Below are 20,574 nucleotides of genomic sequence, written 5' to 3'. Positions count from 1 at the left end.
TTAATTAAAGTATGCATGCATTATTCAAACTAATAAAAGAATGGGTGTGGGATATAATGATACTTTCATTTGGTAATGTTTACAATACGCATTTTTGTATCTTTTGTTATATGATTGTGTATTTTTTGTTATATTTTGGGAATGAAATTGTCATAACAAAAAACTACTTAATTGATGTTGTAGGTTTCTCTTTTAAGTATTGCAATCTCACAGTTATCAAGGTTAGTAGAAACAAGTGTTTAATTTTTTTTAATTCATTATTTGTTTTTATTTTCCATGAATATTGTATTCTTTCTTATGTGTTAGTGTATTTAAGTTTGTTTAGGAATATTTTTGAATGGATAAGTCTTGGATAACTAAGCCTCGAAATACAGTTGAATACTCAATTGGTTTAGAAAAATTCTTAGATTTTGCTTTTGAGAATGGAGCTTCTGGAGACACAATTCGATGTCCATGCCCCAAATGTGGGTTTGTGAAATGGCAAACTAGAGGCATAGTTGAAGAGCACTTGATTTTAAAACAATTTCCCATAAATTATGTTATTTGGAATCTTCATGGTGAAAGGCAAAGACAAGATATTTCTAGAAATGAAGATGAGTCACAAGAGGCATTTCATTTTGAAAATGCAATGGAAACAATGATAAATGAAGCATTGGGACATTATAGGCAAGAAGGTACTAATACAGGCAGATCACAACCATTGGGTGAAGATGATGTTAGTAATGAAAGGCCAAGGGAGAATCATAATGAATTTAATGAGTTTCTCAATGACGGAAATCAAATATTGTGTGATGGGAGCAAGTACACAAAATTAGAATTTGTAATCAAATTATATCATATCAAGGTTTTGTGTGGATTAAGTGACAAGGCAATGACTATGATCCTAGATTTGCTAAGAGATGCATTTAGTGAAGCAAAGTTGCCTCTTTCTTTTTATGAGGCTAAGAAAATCATCAACAAACTTGGTCTTAACTATACCAAAATAGATGCATGTCCGAATCATTGTATGTTATATTTAAAAGATGATGAAAAAGATTTGCAAACATGCAAACATTGTGGTACATCTAGATGGAACCCAAAGAAGAAAAAAAAGCAACCTGCAAAAGTTTTACGTTACTTTCCTTTGAAACCAAGATTGCAAAGATTGTTTATGTGCTCTAAGACTGCAGAGCATATGAGATGGCATTCTTCAGAGAACAAGGATGGAGTTATAAGGCATCCAAGGGATGGTGAGGCATGGAAGACATTTAGTGTAATGCATCCTGAATTTGCTTTAGATCCTCAAAATGTTCGCTTAGGCCTTGCCAGTGATGGTTTTAATCCTTTTGGCACTATGAGTTCTACTTATAGTATTTGGCCAGTGTTTTTAATTCCATACAATCTTCCACCTTGGCTTTGTATGAAGCACACTTCATTGATCCTGTCCATGATCATTCCAGGTAAGCAGATGCCTGGAAATAGTATTGATGTGTACTTACAACCCCTTGTGGATGAGTTACGTGAGCTATGGAATGATGGGGTGGAGACCTTTGATTCTTCATTGAATGAAACTTTTAGAATGCGAGCAGCTCTTATGTGGACAATTAGTGTCTTCCCTGGCCTTGGTATTTTATCTGGTTGGAAGACACACACAGGTTTAGCTTGCCCTACTTGTAACTTTGATGCAGAACCTTGTCGTCTTCCTTATAGTAGGAAGTGGTGTTTTATGGGACATCGTCGCTTTTTAAGTAGAAACCATAGATTTAGATCTTTGACTACAACTTGTTATATGCCTATAGGAACAAATTGAAGTGGGTTTGAGTCAAAGCACTGCTGATGAATCACAGGTTTCCCCTCAAGATGTTGTTGGTAGAGTGTTAGGCCCAGAACATTCTGGGAGAGTGCGATGCATGGGTTTGGGAGCAGCTCCTACTAACTCATTCAGAAATACAAGAATGGGATTTTCAGATTTAAGCATTGGTTCATCTAGTAGTGTCACATCATCAACATCTTCTAATAAGTGGGAACAAAAGTACATGAATTTAGAATCCCAAGTTCAAACCACCTTGGGTGCGTTGAAAGCATATATGATAATGAAGGAAGGAAAGATTCCTGATGAATTGGCTACCTTCTTTGATTCTCAACCACAAGTAAGTTACTAAATAAGTATAAGTAATATGCTTGATTTACTATAATTATTGTGAGCACATGCAATTGAGTTTTGGAAATTAGTTTAATAGATGTTAATAAGTCGTGTTTTTCCAATATATTTTTCATTATTCAAGTTCTAAGTACGATGGTTGCAGTAAGATTTATATGCATAGTGTGAGAATTAGGTAGTTAGTTATTGTCTGTATCTGTGTTGTAGTTAGCTTTATTGATTGTTGTAGTAAGATTTATATGCAGTGTGAGAAGTACTGGTCCATTGCATTTTATATATGGTGTAAAGTAGTAACTGCTGGATTGTCCTTTATGATGTTGTGAAATTATACCATTTGCTTTTTAGAAACCCCTTTTTTTATGGGTTTGGTCTGATTGTAGTTCTAATATCAACAAACATTTGCCCAGACATTGTCACTACTTTAACTTGAATTCTATTTTTTATTATATATAACATCGTTCTTTCACTTTCAACTTAGATTACATAAGGACTTGGTTCATGCCACTCCCCTACATCGATCTCACTAACCCTCACTCATTTAATTGGTGCATTATTGTACTTCACAGAATGATCCAAACTAACTGACACATTATTGTACCTAGTGCATGAGCTACACGTCTTGAATTCTATTGTTTATATATTATTTTCAAAATGTGAGCACATGTAATTAAGTTTATTTTATTAATATTTTTTATATTATTTCAGCAAGCTCGTGATGCAAATGAGCCAGAGTCTCCTTTGGGAACAAGACAATCGTCTGATGGAATTAATCTTTAGGAAATTTATGATATTGTTTTAGGATCAAAGTATACTTAGTTTATTATGAATTGGGATCACATTTCTTTCTTTGTAACTATTTCTGCAATAGGATTACATTGACTTCTAGCCTATCCTTCTGTAACATACAATTGTCTCTCAATTTATTTTTCTAAATTCCTTCCTACTCAGGGGTTTTTGTTCTATGATATAAATTTTTTATTCAGAGGAATCATATTTGTTTGGTATTTAATAATTTTAAAAAAATAAATTTATTTAATTTTCAAATTAAAAAAAAGAAGAAAAGAAAGAAATTGGTGAAAATAGGTAGTTATTATATATGTTAATAATCATTAAACAAAAAACAATATTATATATTTTAATAATCATTAAATAAAAAAACTGACAAAAATATAGAAAACTTTTGTGATCAAATAGTTGAAAATAAAAGAGGTTAAAACCCCCCACAAAATAATAGTCAGTAATAGAGGAGGTTTTTAACCTCTGCAGAAAAACCTCCGCAAATTGAACGTGATACCAGGGGTCGCAAAAAACCCCCGCAGATAGTTTGTGGCGACTCAAACTTCGGCGGTTTGAAAACCCCCGGAATTTATTTTGCGGAGGGTGAAAACCTCCACAAATCGAAAAAAAAACCTCCTCTAAATAACCTTTTTTTTGTACTGATGATGATAATGATGACGACGACGAAGAAGAAGACGAAGATGATGATGATAAAGACGATGATGAAGAAGAAGATGAAGATGAAGATCATGATGACGACGATTGAATGTTGGACATCCATTGTATCAAATTGAACTGTCATTTCAATAGAGTTATCATAAATACCATCTTAAAAGTTGTATGCAATTATTTATACATTTACTTTAAAAACCATTGATCCTTCGTTAATCATTTCTATTTTTTCGCTTTATTTGTAACCATTTCAATGCAATAATGACAGGACAAGGTTCAGAACGTCCTGACAAAGGAAGGGGGTAGCAAGGCCTAGAAAGAGGCAACGGCAGGCACCAAAGTATGTACTTAGGGTGCCTGCTAGACTACCTACCACTACTGCCGCCAGTACATCATCTGTGGGGCTTCCTCCTACCCCTACAGTACAGCCTCCTACACCTGCAATAGACCCTACTCCTACCCCTACAGTACAGCCTTCTACTACCCCTGCAACAGACCCTCTTCCTCCTCCTGTAATTATAACCCCCACTTCTCCCTCTGTGGTTATAACCCCCACTCTTGTCCCTGACCCTACTTCTATACCTTCCTCATCTATTATACCTCCTTCTGACACTGTCACACCATCTACTGATCAAGATTCAAGTGGTGATGGTGAAGGTCTTGACCCACCCCTCCATGATCGACCATGGATTGAGCCGTATGGTAAAGGGTAAGTTTTTAATCTCTTGATATAATTTGATGTTTAAACCCTATTGTAATTCAAATGACTTTTATCCTGCAGGTTTATTCCATCTAGGGTTGCTTCCCAGGCCATCACACGTTCAATTAAGGAAAAGTTTCTAAGTCCATGGCCTACTTAGGGAGCAATTCCTGATGACGACAAAAAGCCATTCTGGGAGCGCTTTCAGGTGAACAATCTATTTAAGTAATTGTCCCTCTTATTTTACTATGTTCTGTAATCAATGTTTGTTCTCTGCAATATTACAGATGAAGGTGCAGTGGAAACCTGAACATGAAAGTCAGATACACAGCAATTTCCACATGAAAGCATGTCATCGACTGTCAGAGATGGTTAGGGATGCTCGCAATGCAGGACAACGCCCTTACTGGCTGGGTGAACAAATTTGGAACTCTTTACTGGCTCATTGGAATACAGTAGAGTTTCGCAATAAATGTGGCAAAGCCTAGAGGAACAGAGCGTCTGAAACGGGTGGCACCCTGCATACTAGTGGGTCGATCACCATTAATGAGCATGCCATTCGTATGGTATAATTTCATTACATAACTTTTTCTTTCATATATAAGTTATGTATTTATTTCATACGTACTTGATATAATTGTAAATTATGTTACAGGCACAAGCTCTGGGACGGGCGGTCCATGTTGATGAGGTCTTTGCACAGACTCATGTAAGGAAGGGCACTAATCAATTCGTTGATGAAAGATCTCGGAAGACTCATGTAAGCAAATAACACTATTACTGTTACTATTACTAATTTTTCAGTTAAGTTATTCTATCATTCCTTAACATTGCTTTTAATGTTTCAACAGGAAGAATTTTCTACGAGACTTTCACAGGTTAGATCTGAACATGAGTCAGCTCCTACACCGGATGATGCCAGTAATGCAGAAGATGACATCCGTAGGACACAGTGCTGGATCGACATCGTTGGTGGGAAGAAAAAGGGATGAGTGTACGGTGCAGGACAACTTGCTGCAAACTATACAACATCGAGAGGAGGTACTCTGAAGCACCCACCTTCTTCTTCCACCACTACTCCTGACGAGGTCGTTCTTCGCCTCACGAAGGCACTGCAGCAACGTGACCAGGAAATCACTGATTTGAGAGCATAGTTTACAAACTTTAAGGCCCTGGTCATGAGAGTGTTGCCTGCTACTTCACAGGATGAATTAGTTATCCCTCCGACCCAGTCACAACCCTCCTCGTCACCCGCTGTCCCTCAGCAGCCCACATCAGTCCAACCCTCATCAGTCCAACCCACACCAGTCCAACCCACACCAGTCCAACCACCAATAGAGGAGTAGGATGATGAAGATCATTCTGATGATAGCTATATACATTATTAGTTTCATTTTCTTATTACTTGTTATAGAAACATTTGGATATTAGAACATTTGGAGTTTAGATAATTTCGATGTTAGATGAACTTGGTGACTTTGATTGTTAGAACATCATTAAGATTGATTGTTTTATGTTTTAACTATAAATACATGTTCTATGGATTAATGGATATTCTATAGATTACTGTATGTTCTATGGATATTGATCAATGATTGCATCTTTCAGATGCACATTATGTAGGTCTGTATGTGCTTGAAAACTGTTTAGCAGGTCTGTTTGTGATTGAAAATTGTTATACAGGTATGTTATATGTTTTTGGTTTCGCCAAAACACAATTGTCCCTTACATTTCCCTCGAAATTACCGAAGGCTTTTGCCCTTCGGTAAATTCGTTAGGCACTTACCGAAGGCCTTTGCCCTTCGGAAATTACCGAGGGCTTCTGTCCTTCGGAAATTACCGAAGGCTGCTGCCCTTCGGTAATTACCGAAGGGTAGCCTTCGATAATTACCGTAGGCTTCTGGCCTTCGGTAATTACCGAAGGGCAAAAGCCCTCAGTAAATGTTAGCGACAAGGGATTTACCGAGGGCTCTTTGGCCGTCGATAAGCCTTCGGTAATTACCTTCTACCGACGGTTTTTGGCTGTTTCCGAGGGCTTCTGGCCTTCGGTAATGCCCTTCTTTTTTGTAGTGAGCACACTTTTTAGGTTCTAAATACTCAAACTTTGAGTTTGAGGTAATTCTTTGCTTTTGACAAGTTTCCTAGCTTCATTCCACTAGTTTAGACATGTTAGGATGTTCACATTACTTAAATTAAGTGCACATTAGGTCAGGTTGCAAATTCTCACCTTTTAAGTACACTTTTTTAGGTTCCAACTAAAATTTTGAGTTGTACCTAATTCTTTGCTTTTAAATAGTTTCCTAGGTTCATTTCACTACTTTAGACATGTTAGGATGTTCACATTAGTTAAAATTAGTCTACATTAGGTCTATTTGCAATTTATCACCCTTTGAACACACTTTTTAGGTGCTAAATACTCAATCTTTGAGTTTTAGGTTATTCTTTGCTTTTCACTACTTTCCTACCTTGATTTCACTAAGTTAGACTTGTTAGGATGTTTGCATACCTTAGAATGAGTCTACATTAGGTGAAATGACAATTTCTCACCTTATAAGTATACTTTTTAGGTACTAAATACTCAAACATTGAGTTTTAGGTTATTCTTTTGCTTTTTATGAATTTTTTACAATGTTTTAATCATATCTTTACATTTGGAAACATAAACCAACACATGCCAATGATGGACAAATTTGTAAGCACCAAAATATGATGTCACAAACTTGTTTCACAATCGGCAAGTATGACCGAATCGTTCAAGTAATAAAACTTGGTAAGACCAAGTATCGTTCTTCCCAAAGGACTCACGACCTAGTTTAGTTATGTGGTTTCTTGATTAACTAAGACTTACAAACGAAATATTTGAGTTTAAAATGCAAGACAGAAAATAAACATGTATGCATGAATTTTGATCAATGGCAAAGACACAAGATAAACACTTTCAATGGAATATATGAATGAATATGTTGTTGGGGGTCAATTTCATCTCATCCACTCTCATATATTTTAGGAATTCAACATTCAAATCATCATTGTTAATGCCACTCTCTAATGTACCATTCTAGATGGCTTCTCCCTAATCAAATAGTTCATACAATTCCTAGCATTCCTAATGATTAGTTCATGAGTGCAGGAGCTTAAAGGCAACCAATAGAATATTGTCAGTATAATATTGGGAGAAATTCCCCGGATCTAGACTTCCCCGTACGTGTCCGTATCGACAAAACCAATAATCATGCATTAGAATGAGTTAAACAATGCAAGCATTGAGCAAAGAGGAAAAACCCTAACTAATGATGAAAGAAAGCATATGTCTTAATTCAAAGATGTACTCAACAGATTCCATATATGAGAGCTTCAAGAGATTACATTGATTCCCCAACAAACATACAAGGTTTAGTTCACCATATTCATGGTGAACCTAGATGAATAACAATGAAAGTATGAAAGAATAAACCCAATAAAGTGGAAGAGGTAGCCTAAGCATCCAAGATCCTCCTTCAAAGGGGTGAAAGAGAGAGTGTTTGCCTCGTTTCTGCCAAAGATGCTAACTATAGGACGTGCAAGCCCTTATATACTAATCTAGAGTTACAAAAGATTACAAAAGTCCAAGCCCAAAAAGTGCCGCTCAGCGCCATTTACCGCTCAGCGGTGGTTACGCGTCTTCTTTCTTCCCCTCAGCGGCCATTTGCCCCTCAGCGGTTCCAACGCCACCTCTTGAGTGCCGCTCAGCGGTAGTTTGCCGCTGAGCGGTGCCTTCGACTTCTCTTTTTGCACTCTTTCTTGTCTTTTCTAATGTCCTCTCTCTCATTCTTCACTTCTTTCACCAAATTCACCTCAAAACCTGCACAAAAACACTCAAATCAAGCATAAACCTGTCCAGCTCTCTTATTTCTGAAAATATAAACAAAATGCATGATTTCAAGCTAGTTTCTAAGTCTAAAGGTTGCTTTTAGTATCACTTTTAAGCATGAAAATAACAGTTTTTCAACTGTTATCACAACCCCAAACTTAGAACTTTGCTTGTCCTCAAGCAAATAAAATGTAACTCCATCTCCAACCAATTCATATGATGGTTCACTCATTCAAAATCCTCTTTTCAAGATAAGTAATAACTTCACTCAAACTTATGACCAAGAGTTAATTCAAGATGTGCACATGCTTTAGTGTTCACAAAGTCATTTAAGTTCCAACAAATGCTATTTTTCATGAATGATCAATCAATTAAGCATGGATGTTCATGTGCTTATGGAATATTTCCTCACTAGGTAAAGTGTTTCACTCAACACACAAGTGTATAAGAGGTAAAGTGTTTCACTCATTCACTCCACTATCACAATGTCACATGAATCAACTTTGCCTTTCATTTAACCACAATCAAATACATTCACAAGCATGCATCATCACAAGGACTTTTCAATGGCTTATAATGTGGCTGGGCTAACAAGAAAATTGGTTTTTCTGGATCACAAAATCCTTGAGTTAAGAGAATCATAACAACACAATCTTCTTATTCATTCCCAACTTTCTTTTGCCTTTGCTTTTGCATTTGCATTGAGCTTTGCTTCTTTTTCTTTTCTTTTCTTTGCATATTCTTACTTTTTAGCTGTTAGCTCAATGCTTTTTCCTTTTTCATGTTTCCCCAATAACCCCAAACTTGAACATTTAACAATACCACACAAGATCTTCTACTTAACTCAAGGTAAAGATTTTCAATCAAGGGTGTTCAGTGTATATTTAAGGCTAAGGGTTCAAAGGATAGAACACAACGTGTTCTCTTTTAGAAGGCTAACTTTATGAATTTGGCCAATAAAAAGGGTTTCAACAACACGGCCTTTGATCATATGATGCAAAACAAGCAATTGATTCAATCCTAGAAAACCTGGGCAAAGTCATTCATGCTTTCAAAGTAATAACATTCAACAATAACAACTCTGGAGCTCAAAACCTCACATATAAGCTCATTCACATTTGACATGCACATCCTGCTTAATTTCACAATCACAATCATGATATTATGCATTTGTTCACAAAGCTTGTGAATCACCTGTATAAGCATTTTAATGTGCACATCATCTCAACATCAATCAATCAATAAGCATCATCAAGCATTACTTATCACACAATCACAGTTAATAGCAAACCATCATAACAAACCAGGTGTTCAATAGAGTACATCAAACCCTAATCTAAAAACAAAAACAAATAAGTTCAGAAAACTTAAACCATAAAAGCATAATCATATGATAGCATTCATCAGTAAATGCTATCTCAGCTCCTCATCAGTCCGAGCTCTCTGTATCTTCCTCTTCCTCTTCATCATCATCTTCATCAAATGCATCCTCCTCCTCTGCTTCATCTTCCTCCATATCTCTGGCTGAAGCTTCAGCTGCTCCAGCTCCTCCATATACTGGTTCTTCTGGCCAAGCTACCACATTATGGAATTCATCCATAGTCCACCTGTGTGCTGGAGGGGTATCATACATCCCCACTATCATCTCAACCGTGGCCACCTGCCCTCTGTGGATGGACTGCAACTGAGCACCTATAAGAGACATATACATGTCCCTCATCTGGAATGGTTCTGCCTCATGAGTATCAGCAGAAGTCCTGCCCTGTGCTGGCCTTCTCTCTCTACGAGCCTGGCGTGGTGGAACTGGCTGGGCTGCCTCCTCACCTCCACAGTACTGTTTGTAATAGGCCTCATCTATAGCTTTTCTTGGCCTCTCAAATGGTGTAACAGAAGTATCCACCCCAGCTAGCTTGCAAAGGTGAGTGATCAAAGAAGGATGTCCCAGTGGTGCTTTGTTGTTTGAGGTGTTAGCACACACACTAATCTCATCAGCTATCACCTGCCCAATATTAACATTCAAGTTTCTGATAGCACAATAGATGAATAGTGCCCTGCTGAGAGTGATATCTGACACATGTGAGCATGGCTGAATGTTGGCATGAGAAAATGCCATCCAATACTTTGCAAGAGGAGTCAAGTCTGTCCTCCTAATGTTAACCACTGCTCCAGATCTATTCCTTTGAAAGTGTCCTCCAGGTATGCACAATACTGATAGCATGGCCTCTAACATAGCCCAAATAATTCTCAGCTGGATGATCACCAATCTTCTTTGCATTGGTGTAGAATTCCTTGACCACAGCTATGTTGGCAGGTGCTGGATAGGTGGCTAGCTTTCCCCAATCATTCCCTAACACTTGCTCTCCAAATTGAGGAGCAAAGTTAGGTATCATTCCAACCTTTCTCTCCATTAGAAGTCTCCTGTCCTGAACCACCCTAAAGTGCTTCTCATGTTTCCTATAGAGGAACCTGCCATTATGGGGCTGCTCTGGTTCCTTTTCCTTCCTCTTGGTTGCCATGGTTTTCAATCTCTTTCCTGAAGAGGATGCCATTCCTGCATTCAAACACAAATCCAAAACCACAGAACATGATGTTCATCATTAGTAAACTCAGAACACAACTCCTTTCGAAGCTAAACCACCGCTGAGGGCCAGAATTTCCCCTCAGCGCCACCAGTGCCACATTCAAACACGCAATAAACCAGAAAAAAAAACAAATCTGGCAGAGTGCCGCTCAGCGGTAAATGCCGCTCAGCGGTGATCTGCAGATTTTTGCAAATCTCTTTTTAAAACAGTCCTAACTCCACCCAAATGCAATTTTCAGTTTTCCAGTTCATGATCAAGTAGTTTAATCGGTTCAAACATCAAATATATCATCAAATCATGCATAGAAACTAAAACCCCTAAGTATTCATGCTTTGACAATCACATTCAAATTCAAGAACCCTAGAATGAACAAAATGCATTTTACTTACTTGGGTGGAGATGCTAGATGATATGAGAATGCTTCCAAACTAGAATGCTCTCTTCCCACCCCAAACTTTGATGGCACACTAGTATAAAAGTGAGTGGAAGAGAAATCTTCTAAAGAGGGAAGAGTAAAAAGATGTGGAGAACCTTGGAAAAGGTATGTGGGAGTGTGTGTGCAGAGAAGAGCCTGAAAATATAAAAACGCGCAGCTTAGGGTTTAAAAATACCCTAATGGGCTCGGGTTCCGCTAAGGGGAACTTAAGCCCATCTGCGATAGTACCGCTCAGCGGTAATTGCCGCTCAGCGACACTTTCGTGATGTGCCATTCTCCTTCTTTTCTTGACCTAAGTGCCTTCCTAACATACCCCTCATAGATTCCCTGCAATTCAATGTTAAAAATGCTTATGCAAATCCTAAAAATAAACAAACAGAAAACAATCAATCAACTGGGTTGCCTCCCAGGTAGCGCTTGTTTAACGTCACGAGCCTGACCCAAAATCCACCAACACCCATCAGTAGGTGTTTCAAACTTACCAGCACCCATCAGTAGGTGCAAAATCTTCTCACCAACACCCATCAGTAGGTGTTACAAACTTAGTATCCTTCAGTAGATACTTAATCACCTAGCATCCTTCAGTAGATGCTAAATCCAACAAGAAATAATTACAGAATAATATCCACAATTTAAAAGTTACAAAACCAAATCAAAAGTTTTTAAATCCACTGGGTTGCCTCCCAGCAAGCGCTCTTTTAACGTCATTAGCTTGACCCAGTAAAGCTCATGTTCCTTCTTCCTTTTCTTCTTTCTACTGAACTTCTTCAGAAATTTGATCAAACCAGGAACCTGTTGCAATGTCTCAATCATAGGAACTTTAATCTCCAATTTCTTGAAGATTTCCATAAAGCACTTAAATTTCTTTTCCTTCCTATGATTCTTCTTTAGATGAGGATGTGATTTTTCATGTGATTTCTTCTTCTTTCCTCTCATCTTCTTTTTCTTCCTTTTTCTCTCCCTAAATTTTCTCTTTTTCTCTTCTTTTATTTTTTTCTTCCTTTCTCTTTTTCTCCTCAACTACTTTATCTTCACACAAATTTTCTTTCTCTCTTTTCTCTCAACCAATTCTTTTTCTTTTTCTTCATCTTTATCTTTCTCACTCAACTCTTCTTTCTCTTTTCTCTCTACCCTTTCCTCATCTCCCTCTAATTTTTCCTCATCAAGAATCTTGTCACTTTCAGTGATAATGACTTGCCCTTCCTCCTTAAGGTTAACATCAGTATTAACATCATCATTTAATATCTGACTAATGTGACGAAGTTGCATCTCCATTCTTTTACATGATTCTTCAATGCTTTTCTGAGTAGAGTCGGAATTTTTCAAAAATCGTTGAAGGGTGTCCTCCAACCTATCCAAACTTCCTGATAGAAAGGGTTGTTGCTGCCATTGTTGTTGTGGTTGGTTCTCAAATTGTCCAGCAGCTTGCCAAAATTGGCTTTGATCCATGCTTGAGTGAGGTTCCCACCATTGGTTGAGATTACTTTGGTAGAATTGAGTGCCCCTATAGTTAAACTCTTGACCAAATTGCATTATGCAGACATTAGGCACAAAACCCTAAAAACAATTGTTAGCACAAAAAGATATAGAAGAAAATAAAGATTGAAAAGATATAAGAAGATAAAAGATTTAGAAGATAAAATCAAATAAAATAAAATAAAACCTAATCTAAAAAATAAAATCTAATCTAAAAGATAAAATAAAATAAAATCTAACCTAACCTAAAAGATAGAATAAGAATAAAATAAAATCTAACCTAAAAAGATAAAAAGATAAAATCTAATAAAATAAAATAAAATCTAATCTAAAAAGATAAAATCAAATCAAATCAAATAAAAACCGAAAAAAATAAAAAACAGAAAATAAAAATAGAAAACAGAAAAACAGAAAACAGAAAAATAAAATAAAATCAAATAAAATACAAACTGAAAAATATAAACAGAAAAATAAAATAAAATTAAAAAAATTCGAAATTTAAATTAAAAATAAAAAAAATAAGTCAAAGATAATCAATAATCACACAAATTAACCAGTTAAACCATGAATCCCCGGCAACGGCGCCAAAAACTTGATGGACAAATTTGTAAGCACCAAAATATGATGTCACAAACTTGTTTCACAATCGGCAAGTATGACCGAATCGTTCAAGTAATAAAACTTGGTAAGACCAAGTATCGTTCTTCCCAAAGGACTCACGGCCTAGTTTAGTTATGTGGTTTCTTGATTAACTAAGACTTACAAACGAAATATTTGAGTTTAAAATGCAAGACAGAAAATAAACATGTATGCATGAATTTTGATCAATGGCAAAGACACAAGATAAACACTTTCAATGGAATATATGAATGAATATGTTGTTGGGGGTCAATTTCATCTCATCCACTCTCATATATTTTAGGAATTCAACATTCAAATCATCATTGTTAATGCCACTCTCTAATGTACCATTCTAGATGGCTTCTCCCTAATCAAATAGTTCATACAATTCCTAGCATTCCTAATGATTAGTTCATGAGTGCAGGAGCTTAAAGGCAACCAATAGAATATTGTCAGTATAATATTGGGAGAAATTCCCCGGATCTAGACTTCCCCGTACGTGTCCGTATCGACAAAACCAATAATCATGCATTAGAATGAGTTAAACAATGCAAGCATTGAGCAAAGAGGAAAAACCCTAACTAATGATGAAAGAAAGCATATGTCTTAATTCAAAGATGTACTCAACAGATTCCATATATGAGAGCTTCAAGAGATTACATTGATTCCCCAACAAACATACAAGGTTTAGTTCACCATATTCATGGTGAACCTAGATGAATAACAATGAAAGTATGAAAGAATAAACCCAATAAAGTGGAAGAGGTAGCCTGAGCATCCAAGATCCTCCTTCAAAGGGGTGAAAGAGAGAGTGTTTGCCTCGTTTCTGCCAAAGATGCTAACTATAGGACGTGCAAGCCCTTATATACTAATCTAGAGTTACAAAAGATTACAAAAGTCCAAGCCCTAAAAGTGCCGCTCAGCGCCATTTACCGCTCAGCGGTGGTTACGCGTCTTCTTTCTTCCCCTCAGCGGCCATTTGCCCCTCAACGGTTCCAACGCCACCTCTTGAGTGCCGCTCAGCGGTAGTTTGCCGCTGAGCGGTGCCTTCGACTTCTCTTTTTGCACTCTTTCTTGTCTTTTCTAATGTCCTCTCTCTCATTCTTCACTTCTTTCACCAAATTCACCTCAAAACCTGCACAAAAACACTCAAATCAAGCATAAACCTGTCCAGCTCTCTTATTTCTGAAAAGCTAGTTTCTAAGTCTAAAGGTTGCTTTTAGTATCACTTTTAAGCATGAAAATAACAGTTTTTCAACTGTTATCAGCCAACCCAGAATCGAAAATTGGAGCAAACAAATTTTCAAACACTACTTGATTTAAACACTGCACCGGGAAAATGCTTCTAATTTGGTGGTTTTAAACCCAATATTGATTGGAAGTGATTCAGTAGCTCAATTGATGCATCAAAAAACTTTGTATCATCATTTTAAAGATGTTTAAACACTGTAATAGTTTGAAAACAGATTGCAATGTGAATTCACTGGTTCACTTCCATTTTAAAGCCAATTTTGATGGTTTAAGAGATGAATATTCATATAGGCATAAAAATGACCATTTGAACAGTGCACACAACTTTAAAATGGAACAATAAACTTGCTCAAATGTTGTATATGCACAAACACAACAAGATTCAACAAATCATACTTGCTATAGCCAAATATGCAAGAAAATATCACCAAAACTGCACCAGAACTTAGAATTAAGTGAAATGAAATGAAGACAACAATTGCAATGACTCTAAGACATCCTAAAACACGTGATCTAACTGCAGAGAATCAGCTAAAAGAATTTAAACACCTAAGACGCAAGCAAAGATATCAATCACGGTGAAAAGATTGATAAGAAAAATAATAACACCTTGTTTCAGGATTTATTTAGGAACTCAACTATGCTTTTTGCACTCTAGTGATTAATACAGGTTGCTACTACTTGGAACATGTTTAATATCATTAAAAAAAACTTGCACATTGCTTAAGAAACAAAAAAATTCCATTGAAACAGATTTATGAGATTGCACCAAATTTATTCCATTTAGTGCAGAATTTTTGAAACAGAATCATGTTTTAACTGATGTAGCACATATAATCAAGGCTAGACATTTTCTCATTGCCTTATATGATTCATAAATGGCTACAAATGCATTGCAACTAGAGAAAAGAATCAAACCTTAGCTGGGAAACAAATTTTGCACTAGAGAAACTCCCTACTTTGGTGGTTGAATACTAAAAAACATATGGAAGTGATTTAAACACACAATTGAATGTTCAGGCAACTTTGTTTGATGATTTTAATTGTCTTTAACCTATAAAATGAGTTATAAACAGCCTGCAACTCAAAATCACTACCCCACTTCCATTTTAACTCAAAAAGTGATGGTATAGAAAGAAAATCTTCATATAAGGCATTACCATTAGCATGCCATTGACATGAAGACTTTATATTAAATCCCTGCACAATGCTAGGTAAACCAAATGAGCAATTAAATGAAAAAGCATAGCTTGCTTTTCAGCTAGTAGCATATTTTTTTCTATTTTGGTCAAATTTCTAGCTTTTCACCGTGTTAAATGTCCTTGCAATGTCCAGTTCGAGTTTGGTCATGCTTAGTTGTTGTTTTCAAGCTTAGTTTAGTGTATTTACACTTTCTTCGGTCATTTGCATTGATAGCTAGCCGTTTGAATCATTAAAACTTTGAATTGTGTGTAGTTGTTTAATTTGCTACATTATTAGCTGTTATAAGGTCAAATTTTGGAATCTACTATTTCTATGCCAAATAATAGCTCAAAAAACTTTGTTTTGATGATTTAAAGTTGTTGTTGTAAAATTCTAGTTTGACTTATAACCACTGTTGTGCAATTTCACTACTCAAAACCTCAATTTAGAGTTCATTTTTCTTGTGCAAAGTTGAATCCAAAATAACTATAATAATCAATGTTTATAAAGAGGAGGACAACGACATTCAAAGAGCTCTGGCAGCTTCTATGGAAAGCATGAAAGAATCAACTGCTATGAATGGTGCAGACAATAAAGATGTTGTAGTCAATGGGCAAAAAAAAACAACCTTGGCCAAGAGGCCCAGGTTAGGAGTAATATAAGGTTAATAAGAATTAGTGTTCAATTTTTGTATTCAACAATAAAAAAGTGAAAGGGAGGATTAGCAGGGTCAGTGAAGAGTTATGAAAAGCAATAAGAGTCTGGCTTTCTTGAATACCAACAGAGGGAGAGAAGTCTCTATGAAATATCTTTCATGTCTCATATTGATACTACTCGGACAGAGGTTGATATTTTAGTAATAAAGTTGACACTTTACCTTACTTTCTAGCCTAATTTTATTGAAGTGTCACTTTTATTGAACTTTTTTTTAGAATATTGAAAAACATTTATTAATATCTTGACTGTCTAAAAATAATTTAGAGTACCTTGATTATTATTTTTAAAGATAGTTTTTATTTCTAAGAAAATCTTCCATGATAGAGGTTGTTTTAGTTTTGAATTCCTTGAAAGTTTTTTAATGAAAGTTTAAGACTTTGAAAAGCAAGTTATTGCTTACTTTTACAGTGACATTTATAAACGAGGAAGGACCTACACCTACGCACAATAACGTGTTGCTTTCCTTATGTCCAACACCTATTCATTCAACTTGCTAGATCACTTCCTGTGTTGTCTTCCATTATCTGAATTTGTGTATGTTTTTCCACCTTTTACAGATTAGAGTGGGTGCCCATATATATCTGCAAAACTCTAGTTCTTCACATAGGAACTCCTCTTAACCTAAGCATAAAAGGTGTGGTCATTTTGGATGGTTGCTACTAATTTATTTTTCTATCAATGTCTTATCTCTTGAAAAAAATTCTTTTCTAAAAGGTTGTACTTGTCAGAGATGTAATGAAACCATTTTTAGCTATGTCTAACATGATTTTTAGAGGTACTTTGTTAACCCAGCACTAGCGCAGACAATTATTTCAATTACTTGACTGAGTTTTGAGTTCAGGGCATTTCATCTTTTCCTTTTACAAAATTATTCCATAGTGGTAATGGATTTTACCTTTAACTTTCAGGTTTGAGTGATGCAGTTTCTCGACAGTGGTTTACTACAAATAGAAGTGTAGTATCCGTTGATACACTATCTAGGATTGCCAAAGCTATCGAGCAAGATTCAGCCAAAGGTGCTAGATTATATATCCACCTCTGCCCGAGGAACCCAAGGTTGAAAGAACCCAATCCTTGCCAACTCTAGGATTTCGGTGACTTGGGACTGAGTTCGTGTTCATTATAGGGTTAAATTTCCAGACTGAGAACTTCAGATTGGTGATTCCCATCAATATGGCCCCTTTTTCATCTTTCAATGAAGATGTTTATGTTCAAAGAAAAGGTTATTATTAACTCTTTGTGTATAAACCATGAATCTGAATGATGGATTAAACGAAGTTAATGGAAATATATTAATGTTGTTAATATCCTCTCAGACCACAACCAATCATAACATTCAAAATTCAACATTCAATTACCAGAACCAATCACAACTTATGAACATCAAACATTAGCAGGATTGAAATTACATTACAAATAGGCGTTTTCGTAAATAAAACTAACTTGGTTCGATTTGCAGAGAACGAGACGGCATATTCGTCCAAGCCTAGAGCTGCAACAAACCTCCAGCTTTCTGAACGAACCAGCGAGCCTTTCCTCAGCACTGTCGCCTCCTCACGCCAACGTCGACGAACCACGAAGCCTCAACCAACCACCAAACCCTCGTCCCACCACGATTCAACTCTAATGGAGCCTCCTACCCACCACGATTCTGCAAGACATTGGTGAGATTGGGGGAAAACACAAATTAAAAAGAGGTTTCGTGCAAGGAATTTACAGAAAATACGAAGGAAAATACTAACCACGTTGTCACAGAAATCACTACAAAACACTCATCCAACGATTTAGTAGCTAGGATTGATGCAAAAACCAAGTCTTCGAGCAAGTGTTTTGTGCAATGGAGAAGGGTTTAGCGTTTTCGATTTTGGAGAAGGGACGAGCTATTGGTGGGAAATGAATTGCAGAGAGGGAATACAGTGATTTGGGGCAAAATTAATCGAAGAGATTACCGACGGCTCTTAGGTCTTCCGTAATTTAATTCACCAACTCATTACCGAAGGCTCTAAGGCCATCGGTAAATTGTCGCCAGTAATCAGCGCTTTTCTTGTAGTGTCTAGAGCAACTCGATCGACCTTTTGCTCAGTTGACTTGGCTCAACCTTCGACTTTAATGAACTCGTTTCTATCTTCAGCTTCTGCCAACATGTGATGATCTTTAGCCTAAATAGACACGTCACGACCATGGGTTGCTCGAATCAACTTGACCGTTCAACCTAAGCTTATTTCGCTCAATCTTCGTCTTAGACTGACTTGACTTATTATTCGTTCCAAAACGAAATTTGTTCAACCTTAGAGCTAGACTAACTTGGTTTGACCTAGTCCTTAGTTTCCTTACTTAGACATTGATAACAATTTAAAAACTGTTATTTTCATGCTTGAAATTGATACTAAAAGCAACCTTTAACACTTAGAAACTAGCTTGAAATCATGCTTTTATTCATATTTTCAGAAATAAGAGAGCTGGACAGGTTTATGCTTGATTTCAGTGTTTTTGTGCAGGTTTTAAGGTGAATTTGGTGAAAGAAGTGAAGAAGGAGAGAGATGAAATCAGAAAAGACATCAAAAAGTGCAAAAGGAGAAGCCACAACTGCCGCTCAGCGGCAGTTTACCGCTGAGCGGCACTCAGAAGCTCACGGGGGATCCGCTGAGGGGCAAAATGGCCACTGAGGGGAAGAAACCAACTCACGCACTTACCGCTAAGCGGTACTTTACCGCTGAGCGACACACTTATGGGCTTGGGCCTAAATTTTTTGTAATTTTAGAATAGTATATAAGCTTTAGGACGTCCTAGGGTTTGTATCTTTGGCAGAAACGAAGCAAACACTCTCTCTTCCACCGCTTTGAAGGAGGATCTTGGATGCTCAGGCTACCTCTTCACCTTTCTAGGGTTTTATCTTTCATTCTTTCATTATTATTCATCTAGTTTCACCATGACTATGGTGAACTAAACCTTGTATTGTTGTTGGGGAATCAATGTAGTCTTGTGAAACTCTCATATATGGAATTTGTTTTTACATCTTATATTTAAGACCTATGCTTTCTTTCATCATTAGTTAGGGTTTTTCCTCTTTGCTCAATGCTAGCTTTGTTTAACTCATTCAATGCATGATTATTGATTTTGTCGATACGGGAACGTACGGGGAAGTCTAGATCCGGGGAATTTCTCCCAATAGTATATTGGTTGCCGTTAAGCTCCTGCACTAAAAGAACTAATTATTAGGAATGCTAGGAATCGTATGAACTCGTAATTAGGGATAGGCCTTCTTGCAAGGTAATTTAGATAGTGGCATTAACAATGATGAAAAGAATGTTGAATTCCTAAAGTATATGAGAGTTGATAAGATGAAATTGATAACCCCAACAACATACTCATCCATATATTCCATTGAAGTGTTTGTATTTTGTTTTAGCCATTGATCAAATTCATGCATACATGTTTATTTTCTGTTTTGCATATTAAACTCCACTTATTTCGTTCTTAAGTCTTAAATAATCAACGAATCACATAACTAAACTAGGCCGTGAGTCCTTTGGGAGAACGATACTTGGTCTTACCGAGTTTATTACTTGAAACGATTCGGTCACACTTGCCGATTGTTAAACAAGTTTGTGGCGCCGTTTTTTGGTGTTCATAAATTTGTCATCAGACATACACTTTAATTTTGGATTTTCAAAATCTAAAAAATATATAATCCAAATTCAATTTGTAAGATCCGAGAAAATACAAGTTTTAAAAATAAAGTAGTTTTGAGACTTTAAGTTTTTTGTTTGAAAATTAGTGTTCTTGAGTGTATATTTTTGTTAGAACATAATTGTTATGTTATTTGTTTATTTTTATATTTTTGCCTAGGGGATAAATTATCTTTTACCTTTATTTAAGTGGTGTAGAAATTAATTAAGGGGCGGTTTGGTGTTTAGAAACCTTAGAAACTCTAAATCAAAGTGAGAAAACAGAGGAAGAGATGTGATTGACGTTTTGGGAGAAGAAGAGAGAGAGCAACGAGAAACTCTTAGTGTAATGAAAGGTTGATGGTGTTTTAGAGTTGTAGATAAAGCCTTATGATTGGCCAAGTGATGAGTGTAAGAAAAGATATGGCTAATTTCTTACCTTTTCAAACTTTTAAGGAAAACTTAGAATGATCTTTAATCTATCTTCAAATCCAAGCAATAA

The 20,574-nt window shown here is 36.3% G+C and overlaps 1 protein-coding gene across 1 annotated transcript; it reads left to right on the top strand.

The window, feature by feature from the left end:
- Positions 1–271: 271 nt before the first annotated feature.
- LOC148198338 (uncharacterized) lies at positions 272–1,789 on the top strand. The gene has a single exon (XM_088115762.1). It carries the CDS (start codon positions 338–340, stop codon positions 1,787–1,789), a length of 1,452 nt encoding a protein of 483 aa, XP_087971888.1. The 5' UTR covers positions 272–337.
- The last annotated feature ends 18,785 nt before the right edge of the window (positions 1,790–20,574 follow it).

This window comes from Vigna umbellata, chromosome 5, assembly GCF_029865625.1.
Source record: "Vigna umbellata cultivar VRB3 chromosome 5, Vumbellata_1.0, whole genome shotgun sequence".
NCBI classification, from domain to species: domain Eukaryota; kingdom Viridiplantae; phylum Streptophyta; class Magnoliopsida; order Fabales; family Fabaceae; genus Vigna; species Vigna umbellata.
This window is presented reverse-complemented; position numbering and strand designations above follow the sequence as displayed.